The sequence below is a fragment of the Balaenoptera ricei genome, chromosome 5, assembly GCF_028023285.1.
Source record: "Balaenoptera ricei isolate mBalRic1 chromosome 5, mBalRic1.hap2, whole genome shotgun sequence".
NCBI classification, from domain to species: Eukaryota; Metazoa; Chordata; class Mammalia; order Artiodactyla; family Balaenopteridae; genus Balaenoptera; species Balaenoptera ricei.
In genome coordinates, this window is record NC_082643.1 from 139,637,049 (window position 1) to 139,655,486 (window position 18,438).

Here is an 18,438-nt window from a genome sequence, read left to right on the forward strand (position 1 = left end):
CCTCTGCTATGGGCTACGTGTTCCACGAGCAGCGCGGCCTGGACTCCCGGGGATCATCATGGGTCCCCCCATCCTGCAGGACCCCATCAGCGCGGCTGAGAGCAGGGCTGGGAGGAGTAAAATCCCGAGGACAGGGCTCGAGTTCACAATGGTTATTTCCTTGTCAGTTGGTGGGGAGCAGAGGCCAGGCCCACCAGCGTGCTCAGAGTTGCACAGCTAATGGACTCAGGGCCGAAACCAGCAGGAGCTGCGGCCTAAAGCAGCTCCCCCGCCGACAAGGGGAGGGCGCTCAGAACTCACCGGGGGCCATGAGAAAATGCAGACCCTGATCCCGCGGGTCCGGATGGGGCCAAGACACTGTGTTCCTAACAGGCCCCGGGGCTGCTGCTACTCCTGGTCCCAGAGTGTATTAACTGAATAGCTTTGGAAAGAGCCCACTTTATGGGCGTGTGACCTAGGCCATCGCAGGAGGATCTGCGCTTGGTTTGATGCTCTACTGGCACCATCTTGAAATTCCTAATTCCTCTTGAACAAGGAGCCCCACATTTGCACTTTGTACTTGGCCTGGCAAATTAGACCCTGGAACTCATGCTTCAGATGGGCTGGCCATTAGTCCAACGAATCTATCAAATATTTGTCTTCGACTGTGTTGCCTCTGATTTTGAGACACCCAGCCTCAAGGGCCCCCAGAACCTAGCTCGGGTGCCATATGTTTCCCCAGAATAGTAAGCAGTGAAAATACACCATTTAAAATTGTCCGGTTCCCAATTTGGAAGAACAATCTGCCAGCCTCCTCTCTGCACGATGCTAATTGCTTTGTTTTCTTTGCTCCAATAATCCTTTCCTTGTCTTCACTTTTTCCTTCCCCCGTCTTTCCTGGCTTGTCCCACTCTGAGGCCAAAAATAGCCCACAACCACAGATTGCTGGGCCCCCGGCCAGAATCACTTCCTCAGGTTCTTTTTCCTTCCGCCTCAGTTGCCACCGTGGGTAGGGCCTTGGCTGTAACTGAGGGCTGTTGTGGAGAGGCGACCCGGTACCTAGAGCCCTCATTCTGTGTGGGAAAACAAATACCCATTTCTTGGACCAGGTCCCGTGCTCCGGGCTGGATGGCAATGATGAGGACCTGGGCCCTGCCAGGCTGCACAGCCTCCCCACCTGGAGGGAAAGGCAGGCTCTCCGAGGGTTCCCTGCGGAGAACCCTAGGAATGTTGGTCTGGAGCCAATGAATGTACAAGATGCTGGGGGAAGGGGCAGAGGAGGGATGAGGAAAACTCTGTTGGAGGATGTGTATCACAGAAGGCTTCCTGGAGGAGGTGACCTTCTAAAGGTGCCTCGGTGGATGAGGAGGCGTTTGATAAGCAGATAAAAGGGGGAGGATGTCCCATCATAAAAACAGGCTACACTCATGCTGGGGGCACCGGCAAAGCAGGGACGCCAAAAATAAATGAGAAACATTCAGCTTTGTTGAACTTGCCCAGAATTCAGGGCTCAGAACATTTCAAAGAAACCATTTTCATTTTATCACGCTTGGATTTTGTGACATTTTGAGATTTTAAAACCTGATTCTGAGTTACCGGTGGTGACGCTGGGGGTGTCTTGATCCTGCTGTGCCCTCCAGCCAAAGGGAACAAGACACACAAAGGTGGTCAGGATGTGAGCGGTCTCAGCTGGGACGCCGCCTCTTTGCCTTTGGTTATGCTGTCCTCTCTGCCTGAAACACCCTCCCCTGGGTCTGGATCAAATTTCCATTCATTCTTCGAGGCTCGTCTGGGTATCACCTCCTCCAGGAAGCCCTTCCTTTTGTTCTGCACCTGGATGATATTTTCCCCCTGCTCTGCTCCCATAAAGCCCTGTGCATACCTAAATCCTTGCTTGACCTTGCAGTTTTAGCAACTGTGGAAGAATGAATGAATGAACGAACGAATGAGCCTTCATTGCTGTGTGAAACTTTGAGTGGTGAACAGGAATAAGTGAATGAGATTATTTATGCCTTCTGTTCTCCAGGTACTTAAATATCCCTAAGGATGTTTTCCTCCCAGAGGAGAAAAACAAACAAACAGTTCTCTTAGGAGGCACAGACTGAGCTGGAATTGCTCATTCATTCATGCATGCATGCGTGCATTCCTTCGTGTATCCATCCGGGCTTGGCTGACCGACAGCTTGGAGTCAGGCCTGTGCAGGGTGCTAGAGAAACCAAAAGATTCCCTACCCCTGAGATCAGGGGGCACAGTCTAGTGGGGGAGGTAAATAAGTAAATAGTTGTATTGTAAAAACATTGTGGAAAATGCATCACGAGCAAAGTGCTTTAACGAGCTTCCCTGGCCAGACGGCCCAGATGGAGCCGGGCGTGAGAGTTGCTGCCCTGGGATGGGGCGCGGAGCCAGGCCAAGAGTGTCCAGTGGATACTGAATGAACCGTGCTGTAGCCGGGAAAGATGTGGAAGGAGTCCTGGTGATTTATTTCATTTCTCCTGATTATCCAGGGAAGCCAGGTTCTGTGTAGAACATTTAGGAGTTGAAGGACGATGTCAAAGGAGACACAGGACCCCAAAAGTCCTCCCAGTAGCCAGAGCTGGACCTATTTGGGCAGCAAAATAAGAAAATATTATTGAAATACAACTCAAAGCATAAACTAAATATTTGTGGGTTCATAGTGATATAAATACATGATTGAATAAGTAAATAAATGGGGGAGAAAAGACAAATCTCCCAGGCAGAAGAATTCCATATAATGTATATAGCTACTCCACCCTCCAGGAGGGCCGCCTGCCTCTCCCCTCCCACTCCCCGCCCCAGGTGTGGGCTGCGCAAGGCGACTTCCTCCCAAAGGGACAGGATGGAGGCAGGGAGGAATGGAGTAACGTTACAGGGCGACGCCTGGCCAGTGCCACCTGGCCAGCGAGGGCAGCATCATCGGTGACAGGTCACGTCCACTGCACGTCCACTACAATGAGGGAGGCACCCCTCATTTTGCTCCTTCCCCCACCCCAAACCCAGAACCACGGCATCAGCACGAGAAAAATATCAGACAGACCCAAATGGGGAGGTAACTACTACAAAACAGCCAGCAGTCCTCCTCAAAACTGCCAAGGTCATCAACAACAAGGAAAGCCTGAGAAACTGTCATAGCCCAGAAGAGCCGGAGGAGACATGACAACTAAACGTCACGTGGGAACATGGAACAGGGACAGAAAAAGACGTTGGTGGAAAAACGGGTGAAATGTAGTGTGTAGTTTAGATAAGACCAATGTATCGATGTTGGGTCCTTAGTGGTGACAGATGTATGATCCTGACGTCAGCTATTCATGAAAGAGGAAGCGGGGTGTGTGTCATATGGGAACTCTCTGTGCTATCTTTGCAACTTTTCTGTAAATCTAAAACTATTCTAACTAAAAAGTTTATTTAAAGTTTTTAAAAAATCCTTCTAAACCCACCACTATTAACATCCCCCTGTGTTTCTTTCCATTCTTTTTTTTAAATGGAGATGTAATTGACATACAACGTTATATTAGTTTCAGGCGTGCAACATAATAATTCGATGTTTGTCTTGTGAAATGATCACAATAAGTCCAGTTGACATCTGTCGCCATACATAGTTACAAAATTATTTTTTCTTCTGATGAGAACTTTTAAGATCTGCTCTCATAGCCACTTTCAAATATGCAGTATAGTTTTATTGCTCATACTCACCATGCCGTACTTATTTATCTTATAACTGGACGTTGGTACCTTTTGATCCCCTTCACCCGTTTTGCCCACCCTCCTCCCCCCGCCAGTCTGTTCTCTGTAACTATGAGCTTGTTTTTTCCCTCCCTTTTTCCTTTTAGATTCCATATATAAGTGAGATCACATGGTACTTGCTTTCTCCTTCTGATTTATTTTACTTAGCAAAACGTCCTTAACGTCCATCCATGCTGTCACAAATGGCAAGTTTCATTCTTTTTTATGGCCGAATAATAATCCTTCCATTCTTCTTTCTATGCATTTTCCACTGATAAAATTATACTTACTTCTATACACCTACCATTGACAAAATTATAATATACTTCCTTACAATTTTGTCAATGTGAAATGTACAGAAATTAGACTCGCTTATAATTTTGTGCCCTGCTTTTTAAATGTCATGTGTGCATGAGCTCTCTTGTCACTAAACATTCTCTGTAAACATTTGTACACGCTCTCTGGCTCCCCTGACCATTCTCCCCCGCCCCATTTTTCCTGCATGTAAATCACACCATGAGGAACATCTGCGAGCACAATCTTTGCAGGAATCAGGCTCCACGACCCTCCGTTTGCTGGAGACAGAAGGCTTTTGTGCTGGAGGAGATGAATGACCGCCCCTGGGGAGCTCGTTAGGTTTCCCTGGAAAGAAAGAACACATTGGGTTATCATTTGTTCACATGACACAGGAGTTCTGTGCAGTTCATTGAGCTGTGCTGTGTGTGTTTAATTGTCTTCTAGAGCAGTGTCGGAGGTTGAGGAAGGCCATCCTGGGGGGCATCTCATTGCCTCACGCCCTCCCGGGGAAAGCCACCCATTTTGTAGACAAGGAAACTGAGGCACAGAGGGTGTTTGGTCACAGAGACATGGATTTGAACTGGGTTATCTGGAGACGGAGTGTGTGCCCCCAGCCCCCTACTCCACCAGCACACATGGTTCATTCATTCATCCCCTCATTCCCTCATTCATTCATCTGACGGCTGGAGTGCCCAGGCCCTGCAGGGGGTGGGGGGGCTAGGGAGGCGGTCAGTAGTGACCTCCACAGACATGGCCCCTGGCCCAACAGGGCCTCAGTCCCTGGAGAAGAGGCCGCTTCCACGAAATGGGGTGAGCATGTGATGGGCAAGTCCTGGGTCCCCAGCAGCCTTGTGGCAGGAGCTTGTGAGGAAGGCCCACGCCAGGGTGGGGCTGTGGCCCATGCTGGGCATGGCCAGGGTGCAAGTGGAGGCTGGGAGGGAGGCCGGTCCAGGAAGGGCCTGGGGACCCTGCTAGGGGGGTTTGTGTCTCCTTGGGGCTCCCAGGAACCATGAAGTTTCTACAAGGTCCGTGTGTAGGAGACCCCCTGGCTTCCTGTGTGGGGAACGGACCTTATGATGATGCTGGAGGGGGGAGTCGGGGCCACAGCGCTGGGCGGTGAACCACGCGGCTCGCGGCCCCTCCACCCCGCGTGCCGGTGCTCCTGGCACTGTCGCAGCCCACCGGGCCGGTCGACCTTCCCTGGCACCAGGGACACAGGAGCTCTCGCGTGTCCCTCTGAGGGGCCCTGTCATTCCACCAAGTGACCGCAGGGCGAGGCAGCCTCCCAAATGGCCCCTGCTCCTGGGTGTACTTGACGGTAAGCCCTCCCCGCTGTAGAGCTGTCCGCCGGGCAGGTCAGTGTCCTGGGGCGGCCGTACCAGAGTACCACAGATGAGGCTTCGAACCACAGGAATCTGTCGTCTCAGTTCTGGAGGCCGGAAGTCCGAAGCCAGGTGTCGGCAGGGCTGGTTCCCTCTGGGGGATGCGGGGAACCCATTCTAGGCCCCCTCCCGGCTTCTGGCAGCTCCAGCAGCCCTTGGCTTTTAGACGCGTCGCCTGATCTCCACGGGGAGGCCTCACGCCCCACTGTGTGTTTCAGATCATCCTCGTGAGCGCCTCCCTCAGCGACCGGGACCACAGCCTGTTCCTCAGCACGGACGAGGGCGCCACCTTCCAGAAGCAGGTCATCCCCTTCTCCGTGGAGACGTTCATCTTCCACCCCCGGGTGGAAGACAAGGTCCTGGCCTACACCCGGGAGGGCAAGGTAAGCAGGCCTGGTGACGCACAAGGGCACGGCGCCTTCCATCACGTGGGGCCCAGGACACCCCCATCATCCCCGTCTCCCCAGGGCCGTGTGGCTGAATGCCCACCAGGAGCTCGAGGCTTTGCAGGAGAACCAAGCGGGGGAGGTGAGCTGCACGCTTGGCACAAATGGGCCCGAGAGCCGGTCGATAGATGGTGGATAATTATGGGGACCCTTCCACTCTGTCCCCCTCTCTCTGCAGTCCAGCCACAGGGCCTTCCTCTACTTCCAGAACATTCCACGCACCCTCCCACGCCAGGCCCTCCCCTCAGCCAGGAGGCCTCTTCCACCTCCACCATGAGAGTGAATCGTCCTTCAGACCCCAAATCAGCGTCCCCTCCTCTGAGGGGTTGAGCGGCAGGGCCCCAGGAACACAGGGCACCTTCACAGGGCGACAGAGGAGAGCGTAATGGGGGGCTCTCTCCAGGGCCAGCGTGGGTGGGGTAGGAGAGACCCTGGGGCTGAGGAGGGAGCTTGCTAAGGGCCCGTGGAGGAGGGGCCACCCTGGCTGTAGGAAAGGCCTGTGTCGGTTTCCTGAGGCCACTGTAAGAAATTACCACAAACTTGATAGCTTAAAACAATAGAAATGTATTCTCTCACAGTTTCGGAGACCAAAGGCCCAAAATCAGTTTCATGGGGCGAAAACCAAGGTGTCTGTGGGCCCACGCTCCCTCTGGAGGCTCTGGGGAGGATCCCTCCCTTGCCTCTCCCAGTTTCTGGAGTTCTGTGTCGTGTGAAGGGGTCACTGGGATCTTCAAAGGCAGCGTCTTCAACTCTTCCTGCTCTATCTTCACGTTGCTGCGCACATGTGTGCATGCGTCTGTGTGCGTGTGTGTGAAAGTTCCCTCTGCCCCACCCGGATAATCCAGGATCATCTTCCCATCTAAACATCTTCACTGCATCACACCTGCAGAGTCTTTTTCTTCTCCATCTGGTCACATTCACAGGTTCCAGGGATTATGACATGGATATTTTGGGGGGCCTTTTTCAGCCAACCACCTTGCCCAGTAGGAGGCCAGATCCCCAGAGTCATAAGGAAAGGGCGAGGAGGAGGCTGGTCCAGGAGGGGGTCGCTCAGCCCCTAGGAACGGCGGCTGGGCAGTCGGAGAACAGGGGTCATGGCACCCAGCGCTCTCCCCTCCCGCCCTCCGGTCTTCTGCTGGTGCCTCCCGTGGTCTGAATCCCACCCGAAGCCAGAGAGAAGGAGCCTGTGGATGGCGTCTACACAGGGCCAGCCCCCAGGGGTGGAAGAAGGTGGAGAAGGCAGAGCCTGGGTCTGGAGCAGGTGGGAGCCGTCCAGATCAGGAGCTTCCTTGGCAGCCCCCAGGCCTGCTTGGGACCCACTGTTCCACACTCTCCCAGATTCCAGTGCCTCTCTTTCCCAGGACTGTAATTATGTATTTGTGCCACTATTTGATTATTGTCTGCACCGTACACACACGCTTGGGGTAAGCTCTTTGAGGGTAAGGGCTGTGCCTGGTTTTTTTCACCATTTTACCTCAAGTTCCTGGCTGAAAATATTGAATGGATGGATGGAAGGATGGTGGCTGGCTGGCTGGCTGGCTGGCTGGATGGATGGATGGATAGATGGTGGCTGGATGGGTGGCTGGATGGGTGGATGGATGGGTGGATGGATGGATGGATGGGTGGCTGGATGGGTGGATGGATGGATAGATGGGTGGATGGATGGGTGGATGGATGGATGGATGGGTGGATGGATGGGTGGATGGATGGATGGATGGATGGATAGATGGTGGCTGGATGGGTGGATGGATGGGTGGATGGATGGATGGATGGATGGATAGATGGTGGCTGGATGGGTGGATGGATGGATGGATGGATGGATAGATGGTGGCTGGATGGGTGGCTGGATGGGTGGATGGATGGGTGGCTGGATGGGTGGATGGGTGGATGGATGGATGGATGGATGGATAGATGGTGGCTGGATGGGTGGCTGGATGGGTGGATGGATGGATGGATGGATGGATGGATAGATGGTGGATGGATGGATGGATGGATGGGTGGATGGATGGGTGGATGGATGGATGGATGGATGGATGGGTGGATGGATGGATGGATGGATAGATGGTGGCTGGATGGGTGGATGGATGGGTGGATGGACGGATGGATGGATGGATGGGTGGCTGGATGGGTGGATGGATGGATGGATGGGTGGATGGATGGGTGGATGGGTGGATGTATGGATGGATGGATGGATAGATGGTGGCTGGATGGGTGGATGGATGGGTGGATGGATGGTGGATGGATGGGTGGATGGATAGATGGATGGATGGATGGAAGGGTGGATGGTGGATGGATGGGTGGATGGATAGATGGATGGATGGATGGAAGGGTGGATGGTGGATGGATGGGTGGATGGGAGGATGGATGGGTGGTTGGATGGATGGATGGATGGATGGATGGATGGGAGGATGGATGGGTGGATGGATGGATGGGTGGATGGGTGGATGGGAGGATGGATGGATGGATGGGTGGATGGATGGATGGGAGGATGGATGGATTGATGGGAGGATGGATGGATGGATGGGTGGATGGATGGATGGGAGGATGGATGGATGGATGGGTGGATGGATGGATGGGAGGATGGATGGATGGATGGGAGGATGGATGGATGGATGGGTGGATGGATGGATAGGTGGATGGATGGATGGATGGATGGATGGTGGCTGGATGGGTGGATGGATGGGTGGATGGGTGGATGGATGGATGGTGGCTGGATGGGTGGATGGATGGATGCATGGGGGGATGGATGGATGAATGGATGGATGGACGGATAGATGGATGGGTGGATGGATGCATGCATGGGGGTGGATGGATCATGGAGATGGATGGATGGCAGCTGGATGGATGAAAAATGAATGAATGAATTTCTACCAAGAGGGATCACCCAGGTCAGGGACCTCCACATAGAGACTCCTGGCTGGCTTGAGCCATGGCTGTCTACAGGACCTGGCCTCCTTGCTGGTCCTCAGTTTAGTGTATCTGCTTTGACCTGGAATACATCACACCCCCTCACACATCACTGGCCAAAGCAAGTCTTGTGCCAAGGTCTGGTCCTTGCTAACTGACTGAATTTCAGGATGTCCCTGAAATTCCCTGGCCTCACGAGCTGCCTCTGCTCTGGGTGCTTTCCTTTGGAGCAGCATGTATTCTGGGTATTAATAGTGCTACTTAGCCTTCCATGTATTTAGACTAAAGCACAATCACAGAGACTTATTTTCCCACAGAGATTGACTGCATTGCAATTGCTTTTTAATTTATGGTGCCCTGGAAAATTAATGGAGCTGAAATCTCAGTTATTTTCTTTGGGTCTTTTCTGTGACTATGGGGAAAGAAAAAGGAGGGAAGAAAAGCTTCACTGTGGTTGTAAAAGGAATGAAGAATTTGAGGACATTAATAACAATGACAGCAGGGCTGTTTTTTTAGGCATTATGGTTTCAGCAGGATGGCTGGTCGGACAACACTGACTTTGATGCCAACGGATCTGGTGTGTTCGGTAGGCGTCTGCTGCTATAATGCTGAGTAACACACAGCCCCAAACCTCACTGGCTCACAACAACAAGCATTCTTTCTTATTCTTGCGTCTGCGAGTCAGCGGGGGTCCTGCCGGGCTCGCTTAGGACTGACTAGACAGGCGTGCCTCCTGCCAGGGTTCAGGTCTCTTGTTCTGGAACCAGCGGTTGCTTGCGGACATGCCGTTCTCATGATGGAGGGCAGAGGCTCCGAGGGGCAGAGGAAACCACATGAGAACCTCCACGTGTCTGCTTTGACCTGGAAAACATCACATCCCTTCCCGCTGGGCAAAGCAACTCATATGCCAAACCCAGAGTCCACAGGCTGGACATAAATATCTCGCTCACAAGGACTTGCAGATTTTTACAAAAGCAAACGCTCTCCTCTATTCCCTCCCCTTCCTTTTCCTCCCAGATGCCTGCCCCTTCCTCTAGCAAAGACTGTCCTTCCACCCCTCAGGCTGCCCTGCCCCCCTACTTCTAGTTCCCTCCTTTACTGTGTCATTAGAATTTGGGGCGCTCTGAGGCTACCTTATTTGGAGCCTGGACAGCCTCCTTGGGTGAGAGCTGAATGCAGTGGGTTTTTTTCTTTCAAGTCTCAGCAAATTGCATTAGGCTCCTGGAATCAAAAGGATGTGAGAGCTGGGCAGTCCCTCCCCACGCCAGCTCGCTGGGGACCCCTGGCACGAAACTGACCAGCCTGTTCCCCTCTGCTCGGACCTCAGACCTGCTCACAGGCAGAGCCCTGGGCACTTACCTCTAAAACATCAATAGACCCACTCTTATGTTTTATTCTGCTTCCCATCGAGAACCTCTTCTGCTTCCCAGCACTGTGAGAAATTGATCTGAGCCTGAGACTGCCTTCCACAAACTTAGTAGAGGACACAAGACACCTTGGGTGGCCAATCAGGGAAGCCTTCCTGGAGGAGGGGGATTGACCAGGGGCTTAGAGAACGAGCCAGGATGTAAATTTACTTTTTAATACAACTTCAGAACCACAAAGATGATCGCACAAGAAAAGAAAGAAAAATGAACCCCTGCAATCCTCCAGCCCAAATGAAGCTGTGTTTGCGTTTATATAGGCTGAAAAGGAGGAGGAGTGCTATCAAGGGGGTGGGGTGGGGCGGGCAAGAGCTCTCTTAAGAAGGGATGAGTCTGGGGCTTCCCTGGTGGCGCAGTGGTTAAGAATCCGCCTGCCAATGCAGGGGACACGGGTTCCAGCCCTGGTCCGGGAAGATCCCACATGCCGCGGAGCAACTAAGCCCGTGTGCCACAGCTACTGAGCCTGTGCTCTAGAGCCCGTGAGCCACAACTACTGAGCCCACATGCCACAGCTACTGAAGCCCGCGCGCCTAGAGCCCATGCTTGGCAGCAAGAGAAGCCACCTCAATGAGAAGCCCGCACAGCATAACCAAGAGTAGCCCCCTCTTGCCACAACTGGAGAAAGCCTGTGCACAGCAACAAAGACCCAAGGCAGCCAAAAGTAAAATAAATTTTAAAAAATAGATAAATTAATTTAAAAATAACTTTAAAAAAAAAGGGATGAGTAGAGGGTACTGTGATCATGAGAACAGCTTTGTGAGCAGTGAGAATCTCACAGCTCAGAGTGTGTTCCTTTTTGCTCTGACTGTTGTGTCCGACAAGGCTCAGGGCAGGAACGAGAACTCACTCTGGATATTTTAAGCAGAAAAAGGATTTAGCGTGGGGCGTTGGGTGCGCTCTAAACTTTTGGGAGGGCTAGAGGTGCGGCTTCAGGCCAGACTCCCAAGGATCCTCCCAGAAGCCTGTGAAGCTGGACCAGCAGGGGAAGATGGGGGACTGGGAACTCCACTGGGGTCACCAAGGTCAAGAACATGCAGCTGAGGCCACGGTCCAGGCATCTGAAAGCACCACTGCTGCAGCCCACACTGCCTGGGAACGTCCACAGAGACAGAGGTTTGTCCAGCTGCTGCCTCCACCACATCTGTCCCTCCACCCCACAGACCTGGAAGATGGCTGCCGAACACAAACCCATGACCTTGCTGGCCAGCAAAACAGAGTGACTATATGATCCAGCAATCCCACTCCCCGGCATATATCCAGAGAAAACTGTTATTCGAAAAGACACATACACCCTCTATGTTCATAGCAGCAATATTCACAATAGCCAAGACATGGAAGCAACCTAAATGTCCATCGACAGATGAATGGATAAAGAAGATGTGGTACATATATACAATATGATGGAATATTACTCAGCCATAAAAAAGAATAAAATAATGCCATTTGCAGCAACATGCATGGACCTGGAGATGATCATACTAAGTGAAGTAAGTCAGACAGAGAAAGACATATACCAAGTGACATCACTTATATGTGGAATCTAAAAAAAAATAGATACAAATAAACTTATTTACAAAACAGAAACAGAGCCACAGACATAGAAAACAAACCTATGGATATGTTAGGAGGTTGGGATTAACATATACACACTACTATATATAAAACAGATACACAACAAGGTCCTACTGTACGGCACAGGGAACTATACTCAATATTTTCTAATAATATTTTGTAATCTATTCCCTTATAAGGGAAAAGAGTCTGAAAAAGAATATATATATACATATATACATATGTATATATATAAAACTGAATCACTGTGCTGTACAGCTGAAACTAACACATTGTACATCAACTGTACTTCAATATGATAAAATAAATGGCCCGAGGCAGCAGGAAACTGCCTCCATGGCACTGTCCCCTTCCAAACCTCGCATGCGTGCATCTATCTGACCCAGAATTCTAGCTGCAAGGGAGTCTGAGTCATGTTGCATCTCAGCTTTTCAGCCTTTGCAGTGTGCCCAGGTGCCCTACAGCAAGGGAAGGAAGGATGCTGAGTTCCAACCATCATACCCAACCTACCACTGAAAGCCGGGCGGAATTGCAGTGCTTCTAATAATTGTGTGAGACTTACTGGCACACATGTCTGTGAATGGGATGCACCTTCCCTCTGACTTGATCCTCCTCCTTTTCCTTTATTTCGCCCTTGTTCTCACTTCTGATCGTTTTACCTTTACAGCAGATCAGAACATCTTCTGATCTTTTTATTTTTCTTAGAGGAGTGGTCTAGAGGAAGTCAACCCTTCCCCAGGACATCGCTGTGTGGGTTTTAGCTGCAGTAACTAGGATGTCCCTGACGTGTTTATTTGCCGGTGTTTGTCCTTTATTCAGCAGAAATGTTCTATTTCTGCAGCAGTTGGTTGTGTGTTATGCAATCACCTCCCATGAGAGCAAATTGGAAAGGCTTCATAAAGTTCTGGGGCAGATGTCATAAATGGCAAGTGCGTCGGTGGTGATGGCAACGATAACGCCATCCGTTAATCCGGAGGTTACATAATCCTGAGACTGGTGGCCTCAGACTCCTTTTTATTCACTTATTGCCTGAGGATATGAGCTGTGCTCTCCCGATTTGCAGATGGGTAAAGTGAGACTGCCCTGAGAGGGAGGAGTCGGCCGGGTGGTGGGAGAGGGGAAGAGGGGTGTTCCAGGCAGAGGGAACAACATGTGCGAAGGCCTAGAGGCAAGAGAGAGAAAAAAGGTGGGTCCAGCAAACGGCAAGAGTTGAATATAGCAGGAGCCTGGGGCTTGAGGAATTTGGGGAGGGGACACTGGCTCTGAGTAGCCAGGGTTTGGGGATCCCTGAAGGGGTAGCTGGGGGCAGCGGCTGGCACCGGGTGGAATACAGACTAAGATGCAGACTCTCAGCCTCTTTGAGTAAGAAAATCTCGCAGCCTGAGTGTTTTCTCCCTGCCGGTGAGAGCAGAGGAGAGGAGCTTAACAAAGAAAACTCCCAAGTTTAAGAAAAAGGGACAACTGTTATGCAATTGTCACCAGGTCACAAAGTGTCAGTCAGACAACTATTCAGAGTGACTTTCTTTCTAGAGGCTCTCGGTGATTTTTATGGGTAGGGACAGCTATCCTGAAGTGGGGCGTCTTCTCACAAGACCCCGAGGTTAGGAGATGACCTTTTCAAGGAGGAATCACTCACGCAGGGGCCGGTCTGCAATTCTGCAGCTGCGGGGAAGAGGGAGAGAACGTTTTCCTGAAATTTCTCTCCTAGGCAGCTGGGGAATCTGTAGTTTTCAGGGCTGTTGTTGGCAAGGGGGAAAGGCGATTCGGACACCCCAGAGTGACAGTGTGGGCAGAAGCAGAACTGAACAGGATCGCGGGGCCAAGTGGGAGTGTTAGGCTCACATCCGCAGTCTCCGTCTCGCCCCGGGCAGCTCTGTCTAGGAGGACGGTAGGCACGACGCTCAGTCCGGGGGCTTCAGAGCCCCAGTTCAGCGCACGCCTTGCCTGCGTGAAGTCCTGACACGCGGGACCCACTGGAACCCTCCTGACCTCCTGAAGGAGGATGCCACCCGTTTTACAACTGCGAAAAGCCGAGGTTCACCTGGGTGACTCCAGAAAGGGAGGGCAGGGATCTGAGCCCAGGTGTGCCGGCCCCAAACTTGGGAGACAGGGGCCTGGGTTTCCGTGTTGCCGTTGGGGACTGCCCAGCCATTCTGGAGAGGAAGGAGGAGGCCAGGCCTCCTCCAGCAGGATAGGGACCACTCCCCATCCCACTAGCCTCCCAAATAGAGCAGACGGAGGGCCACCATGTGAGCAGAGCTGCCACCACCTGCTTAACTCTTCCCTGACTCCCCACCCCTAAGAGATGAAGTCACAGCTCTGCCCCATCCTCAGCGTCTGGCTGTGAGCCTCACTTTTGCACAGACTGAGGCCCAGCACCTGGAGGCCGACTTGCTGTTTGCTGAGCACCTGCTGTTTGCTGAGCACCTCCTACCCCCTACCTCCTGCTCCCAGGCCTGTGCTCGGGAGCTCCCTCCCCATGGAAGGGCCTCTGCCCTCCTCTGCCTGCAGACATCCCCACAACCCTGATGATGCACTGATGCCAGGCAACAAGTGGTGTCCAGGGATGAACAAGGAACCTCCAGATGGCTCACGGAGGGTCCCTAACACAGGGAATTGGTTACAAAGGCATCGGAAGGGCAACAGGAGCAAAACAGGATGGCGGTTTATCCCCAGAACAGAGGCTGCAGACATCCCCGCCACCCCCAGGCTGGGGGGGAGGGGAGGGGTATGTGGTGGCCAGGATCCCACATGGGCGCGCGTGTGTGAGCATGTGTGTGTGTGCACACTCCAGCCCCATGGGGCCAGGACCCAACAGGCGCCGGCTCCCCGCCCACCACCAGGCCCCAGTGACGACTGGAGGGTTTGCTCGTGTGTGTGCGTATGTGTCTATGGGTGCGTGCATGCGTAGCTGTGTCTCTGTGTCTGTGTGCATTCACATGTGTGTGCATGTGTGTAAGCACGTGCATGTCTGTGTCTGGGGGCCGGGTGGCGCATGCGCTTGTGTGTCTCCCTGTGTGTATATGCTTGAGCGTGTGAGCTTGCGTGTATACGTGTATCTGTGCACATGCAGGCTTCTGTGTGTCTGTCTCTGTGTGTGCATGTCTCTGAGTACGTGTATGCATTGTAGGGGTGCTCGCACACGTGTTTCTGTGTGAGCTGCCCCAGGGCCCTGGGCACCATCCTCCCTCCTGCTCCCCCAGCGTCTGGCAAGTGTCTGTGCTCAGGGGCAATCCTTTGCCTTCGGGTCTGTCGTTTCTCCTCCTGGACCACGAGCTTTGCAGATGCAGGGCCGGGTGTGGCTCAGCCCCGGAGCTCTGGGCCGGGGAGCCTGTGCTGTACTTGGCTTCTCTTGGCCTCCAGGGCGTGGAGACGCATCTGGGGAAGCACCAGGGCTGTGATGGGGTAGCCCACACCCATCACGGCCACCTCCTGCACATTACACTGGCTCCCAGGGCCTTGATGTAAGAAATGCAGCTATTGAGGGGTTTCCCTGGAGGCGCAGTGGTTAAGAATCCACCTGCCAATGCAGGAGACACAGGATCGAACCCTGGTCTGGGAAGATCCCACATGCCTCGGAGCAACTAAGCCCGTGCGCCACAACTACTGAGCCTGCGCTCTAGAGCCCGTGCGCCACAACTACTGAGCCTGTGCGCCACAACTACTGAACCTGTGCTCTAGAGCCCGTGAGCCACAACTACTGAAGCCCGCGCGCCTAGAGCCTGTGCTCCCAACAAGAGAAGCCACTGCAATGAGCAGCCCGCGCACTGCAACGAAGAGTAGCCCCCTCTCACCGCAACTAGAGAAAGCCCGCGTGCAACAACAAAGACCCAACGCAGCCAAAAATAAATAAATTAATTAAATTAAATAAATAAATTTATTAAAAAAAAAAAAGAAAAGAAAAGAAATGGAGCTACTGAGTCCCAGCGGAGGTTGGAGCAGGATGGAGCGGGCGCTCCAATGTGGGTGCTCCTCCCCCCCACCCTGTCCTGTGATCCCCAGAGAGCTGTCCCCTCCCTCCCCTTCAGGTCTTGCCCTGTGGCCCCTGCAGGCATTTCCCAAGCCCACTCTGCTCGCTCGAGGCTCTGTCCCCACCCAAGGTCCCCAGGTCAGAGCCCTAGACGCCGCCTCCCCCTTCCCTCCTCCCAGGACCTGTTCAGCTCTCTAAACAGGCACCTTCCGGAGCCCTTTCCTCCCCTCCATGAGCCTGCAGCCCAGGGCCGGACTGAGGCCTGGCCTCCTTGGGGCCTCCCTGCCTCCGCCCCACGGCAGCTGGCCTCAGCCCTCCTGAGAGCCTCATCTTGTCCAGCGGCCTGGTGGTCTCAGGCAGGGCTGGCTGTGTACTTTACAGGGTCCAGTGCAAAATGAGAAGCGTTTAAAAATTGGGACAAACCCTTTCTTCCATGGTCTCTCTCCAGCTGTCACGGTGTCTTTATTAGCTACTAATGTCATACTCCCTGTGCACAGGGACACAGGCAGGGTGGACGCAGGCCTTCCAGGCTCCCAGGGCCTCAGGACTCAGCGCACGGCCACCCAACCTTGACCCTCCCCAGGCCCAGGCCCCCCTCAGGGGTGGAAGGTGGCAGCGCCCTTGGAGGCGCTGGCAGAGCCACCGGAACCCAGGTTCCAAGCCCCACACCAGCTCATTGATCCGTCCGGCTCTGCTCACAAATCTCGAGTTCAGAGATAAAATTATTAGGTCCTTCAAGTTAGCGACCGCGGAGCATTAAACCCCAAGCACAGGCCCTGGGCTACCATAGCAGTGAAGGCCCCAACCAGGCTTCAGAGGTCTCTGCTGTGTCCTGAACTGACTGTCTCACCCTTCCTGCTCCCTCCTCCAGAGCGCCCTCCCCCCGCCCCACATGCATAAAGGACAGTCAAGTGCCTCCTGGGTGCCTGCACTCAGACACACCTCCTCCGGGGACCTCTGCCCCTGTCTCTGGCCTCCTACCAGCTGGCCTGGGGTCGAGACTGGCCCTTTATGGAGCCCCCGTGCCTGACCTTCCGCCTCTCGGAGGCTGGTCTGTACCCACCTGGAGCACAGGGCCTGCCCCCAACAGGTCCTCGCCAGGTTGGACAGGACCGGCCAGCCTCCCCCGGGGCAGTCATCATCCAAGGGTGATGCAGCTCTCAGAAGTGGCTCACTCCTCATGTCGTGACCAAACTTTTCTCTCTCCTCCTTCCACCCTAAAGCTCTACGTATCGTCTGACCTGGGGAAGAAGTGGACTCTTCTGCAGGAGCGAGTGACCAAAGACCACGTGTTCTGGTGAGCATGCCCAGGACCCGGCGAGGCCAAGTCAGCCCCCTCGGCCCCCAGCTCAGGTCCCCCACCTTCTCCTCTCTGCCCCAGCCCTGCCCTCCTCATCCCAGGGGGGCCTCCGGGGCGTCCTCTCTGCTCTGCCGGGACAGCGTAGGAAAGGGTTGAGAGCTGGGGCTTGGTGCCTCTCAGGCCACGTGTGCACCCACGAACCAGCTGTGCAGTTTCGCACACGTGAATCTCCCTCTCTGGGCCTCCGATTCCCCCGTAGTAGGGAGAGGCACTAATGCACATAGAGCTGGCCCAGTGCCCGACACACAGCAGGCCCACTGTCCCCCTCCCCACGGAACCCCCCCTCCCCCCTTCCCACTGCCCCTGCCTCTCCTGTCCTGGTCCCGACTTGGCCCCCGGCTGACGGCCCGGCGATGCAGCCTCCCCTGCCCCATGGCTTCCTCAGCCCCTGCCGGTCTTGGACCCTCACTCCTGCCCCAGCTGGTGCCCGGGCCCCCTCCGCGTTTGTGTCATCTCTTGGGAGCCCCTCAACAATCGATTTGCGTGGCACTCTAGTCTCACCGCCCCAGCAAGGAGGCTCCGGTGCGCAGGAAACGCCTGTTGGATAAGCAAGTGCAACCCACGAAGATGAGACAGGGACGAGGTCCAGGGGCAGAGGAAGCAGAAGCCAAAGGCGGGGCTCAGAGCCCACGCTGGCGCCCCTGACCCGGCTGCCACCCACCCCCGCCTAAACTACCTCCGGAGATGCGTGCAGTGACACACGGGCTCTTTCCACCAAACTGCGTTTTCCTGAGTGTGAAAGTGACACACACTCACGTCCTCTCCTTTCTTATCTCATTTGGGCTGCACATGCACGCCCAGGCCTCCCAGCCAGGCACAGCCCTGCGTCCCCAGGACAAACGCTGTGGGACGAGCTTCCCGTCCCCCTCTTGCTCCTTCTGCGTCTTCATGCTAATCGGGGCCAGGAACTAGTTTGCGGACTTAGGGCCACAGGCTGAAGGGAAGCTTTGGTCTCGCCTCCGGAACAACGGCCTGGGGGTGTGTCTTCCGCCCCGGGTTGGGGGGTGGTGGTGTGAGGGCTCCCTCCACGTGGCCGCCCTCGAGAGGTCCCGGGTCCTTCTTCGGAAACTGGAGCGCGGCATCAATCACAGGCCCTGTCATTCTTGTCAACTGTTAGCCCGCAGGGGCTCAAGGAGGTGGGGAGGGGGGCCAGGAGGTGGGGTTTCTGAGCAGGGCGGCCTGGGAAGTTGGCAGATCAGGAATGGGGGGGACTGGCGGGGAGCGGTTCTGCCAGCACGTCCAAGTCCCAGGGAGCCCTCTGGGGCCACAGAGAGAAACAGCCCGCAGGCACTGAAAACTAAGTTTGTGCTCATTCAGACACGTTGTTATCACGGGCAAATCAAATTATGTCTTCCCCCAG

General features: G+C 54.1%; 1 protein-coding gene across 3 annotated transcripts in view; it reads left to right on the plus strand.

The window, feature by feature from the left end:
* SORCS2 (sortilin related VPS10 domain containing receptor 2) overlaps window positions 1–18,438 on the plus strand; it is a 506,781-nt gene that overhangs the window by 410,130 nt on the left and 78,213 nt on the right. For all 3 annotated transcript variants that reach the window (XM_059923653.1, XM_059923654.1, XM_059923655.1), the window contains 2 exons: window positions 5,618–5,782; window positions 16,942–17,015. In XM_059923653.1, the coding sequence (XP_059779636.1) occupies window positions 5,618–5,782; window positions 16,942–17,015 (239 nt within the window). The remainder of the gene's footprint in view (window positions 1–5,617; window positions 5,783–16,941; window positions 17,016–18,438) is intronic.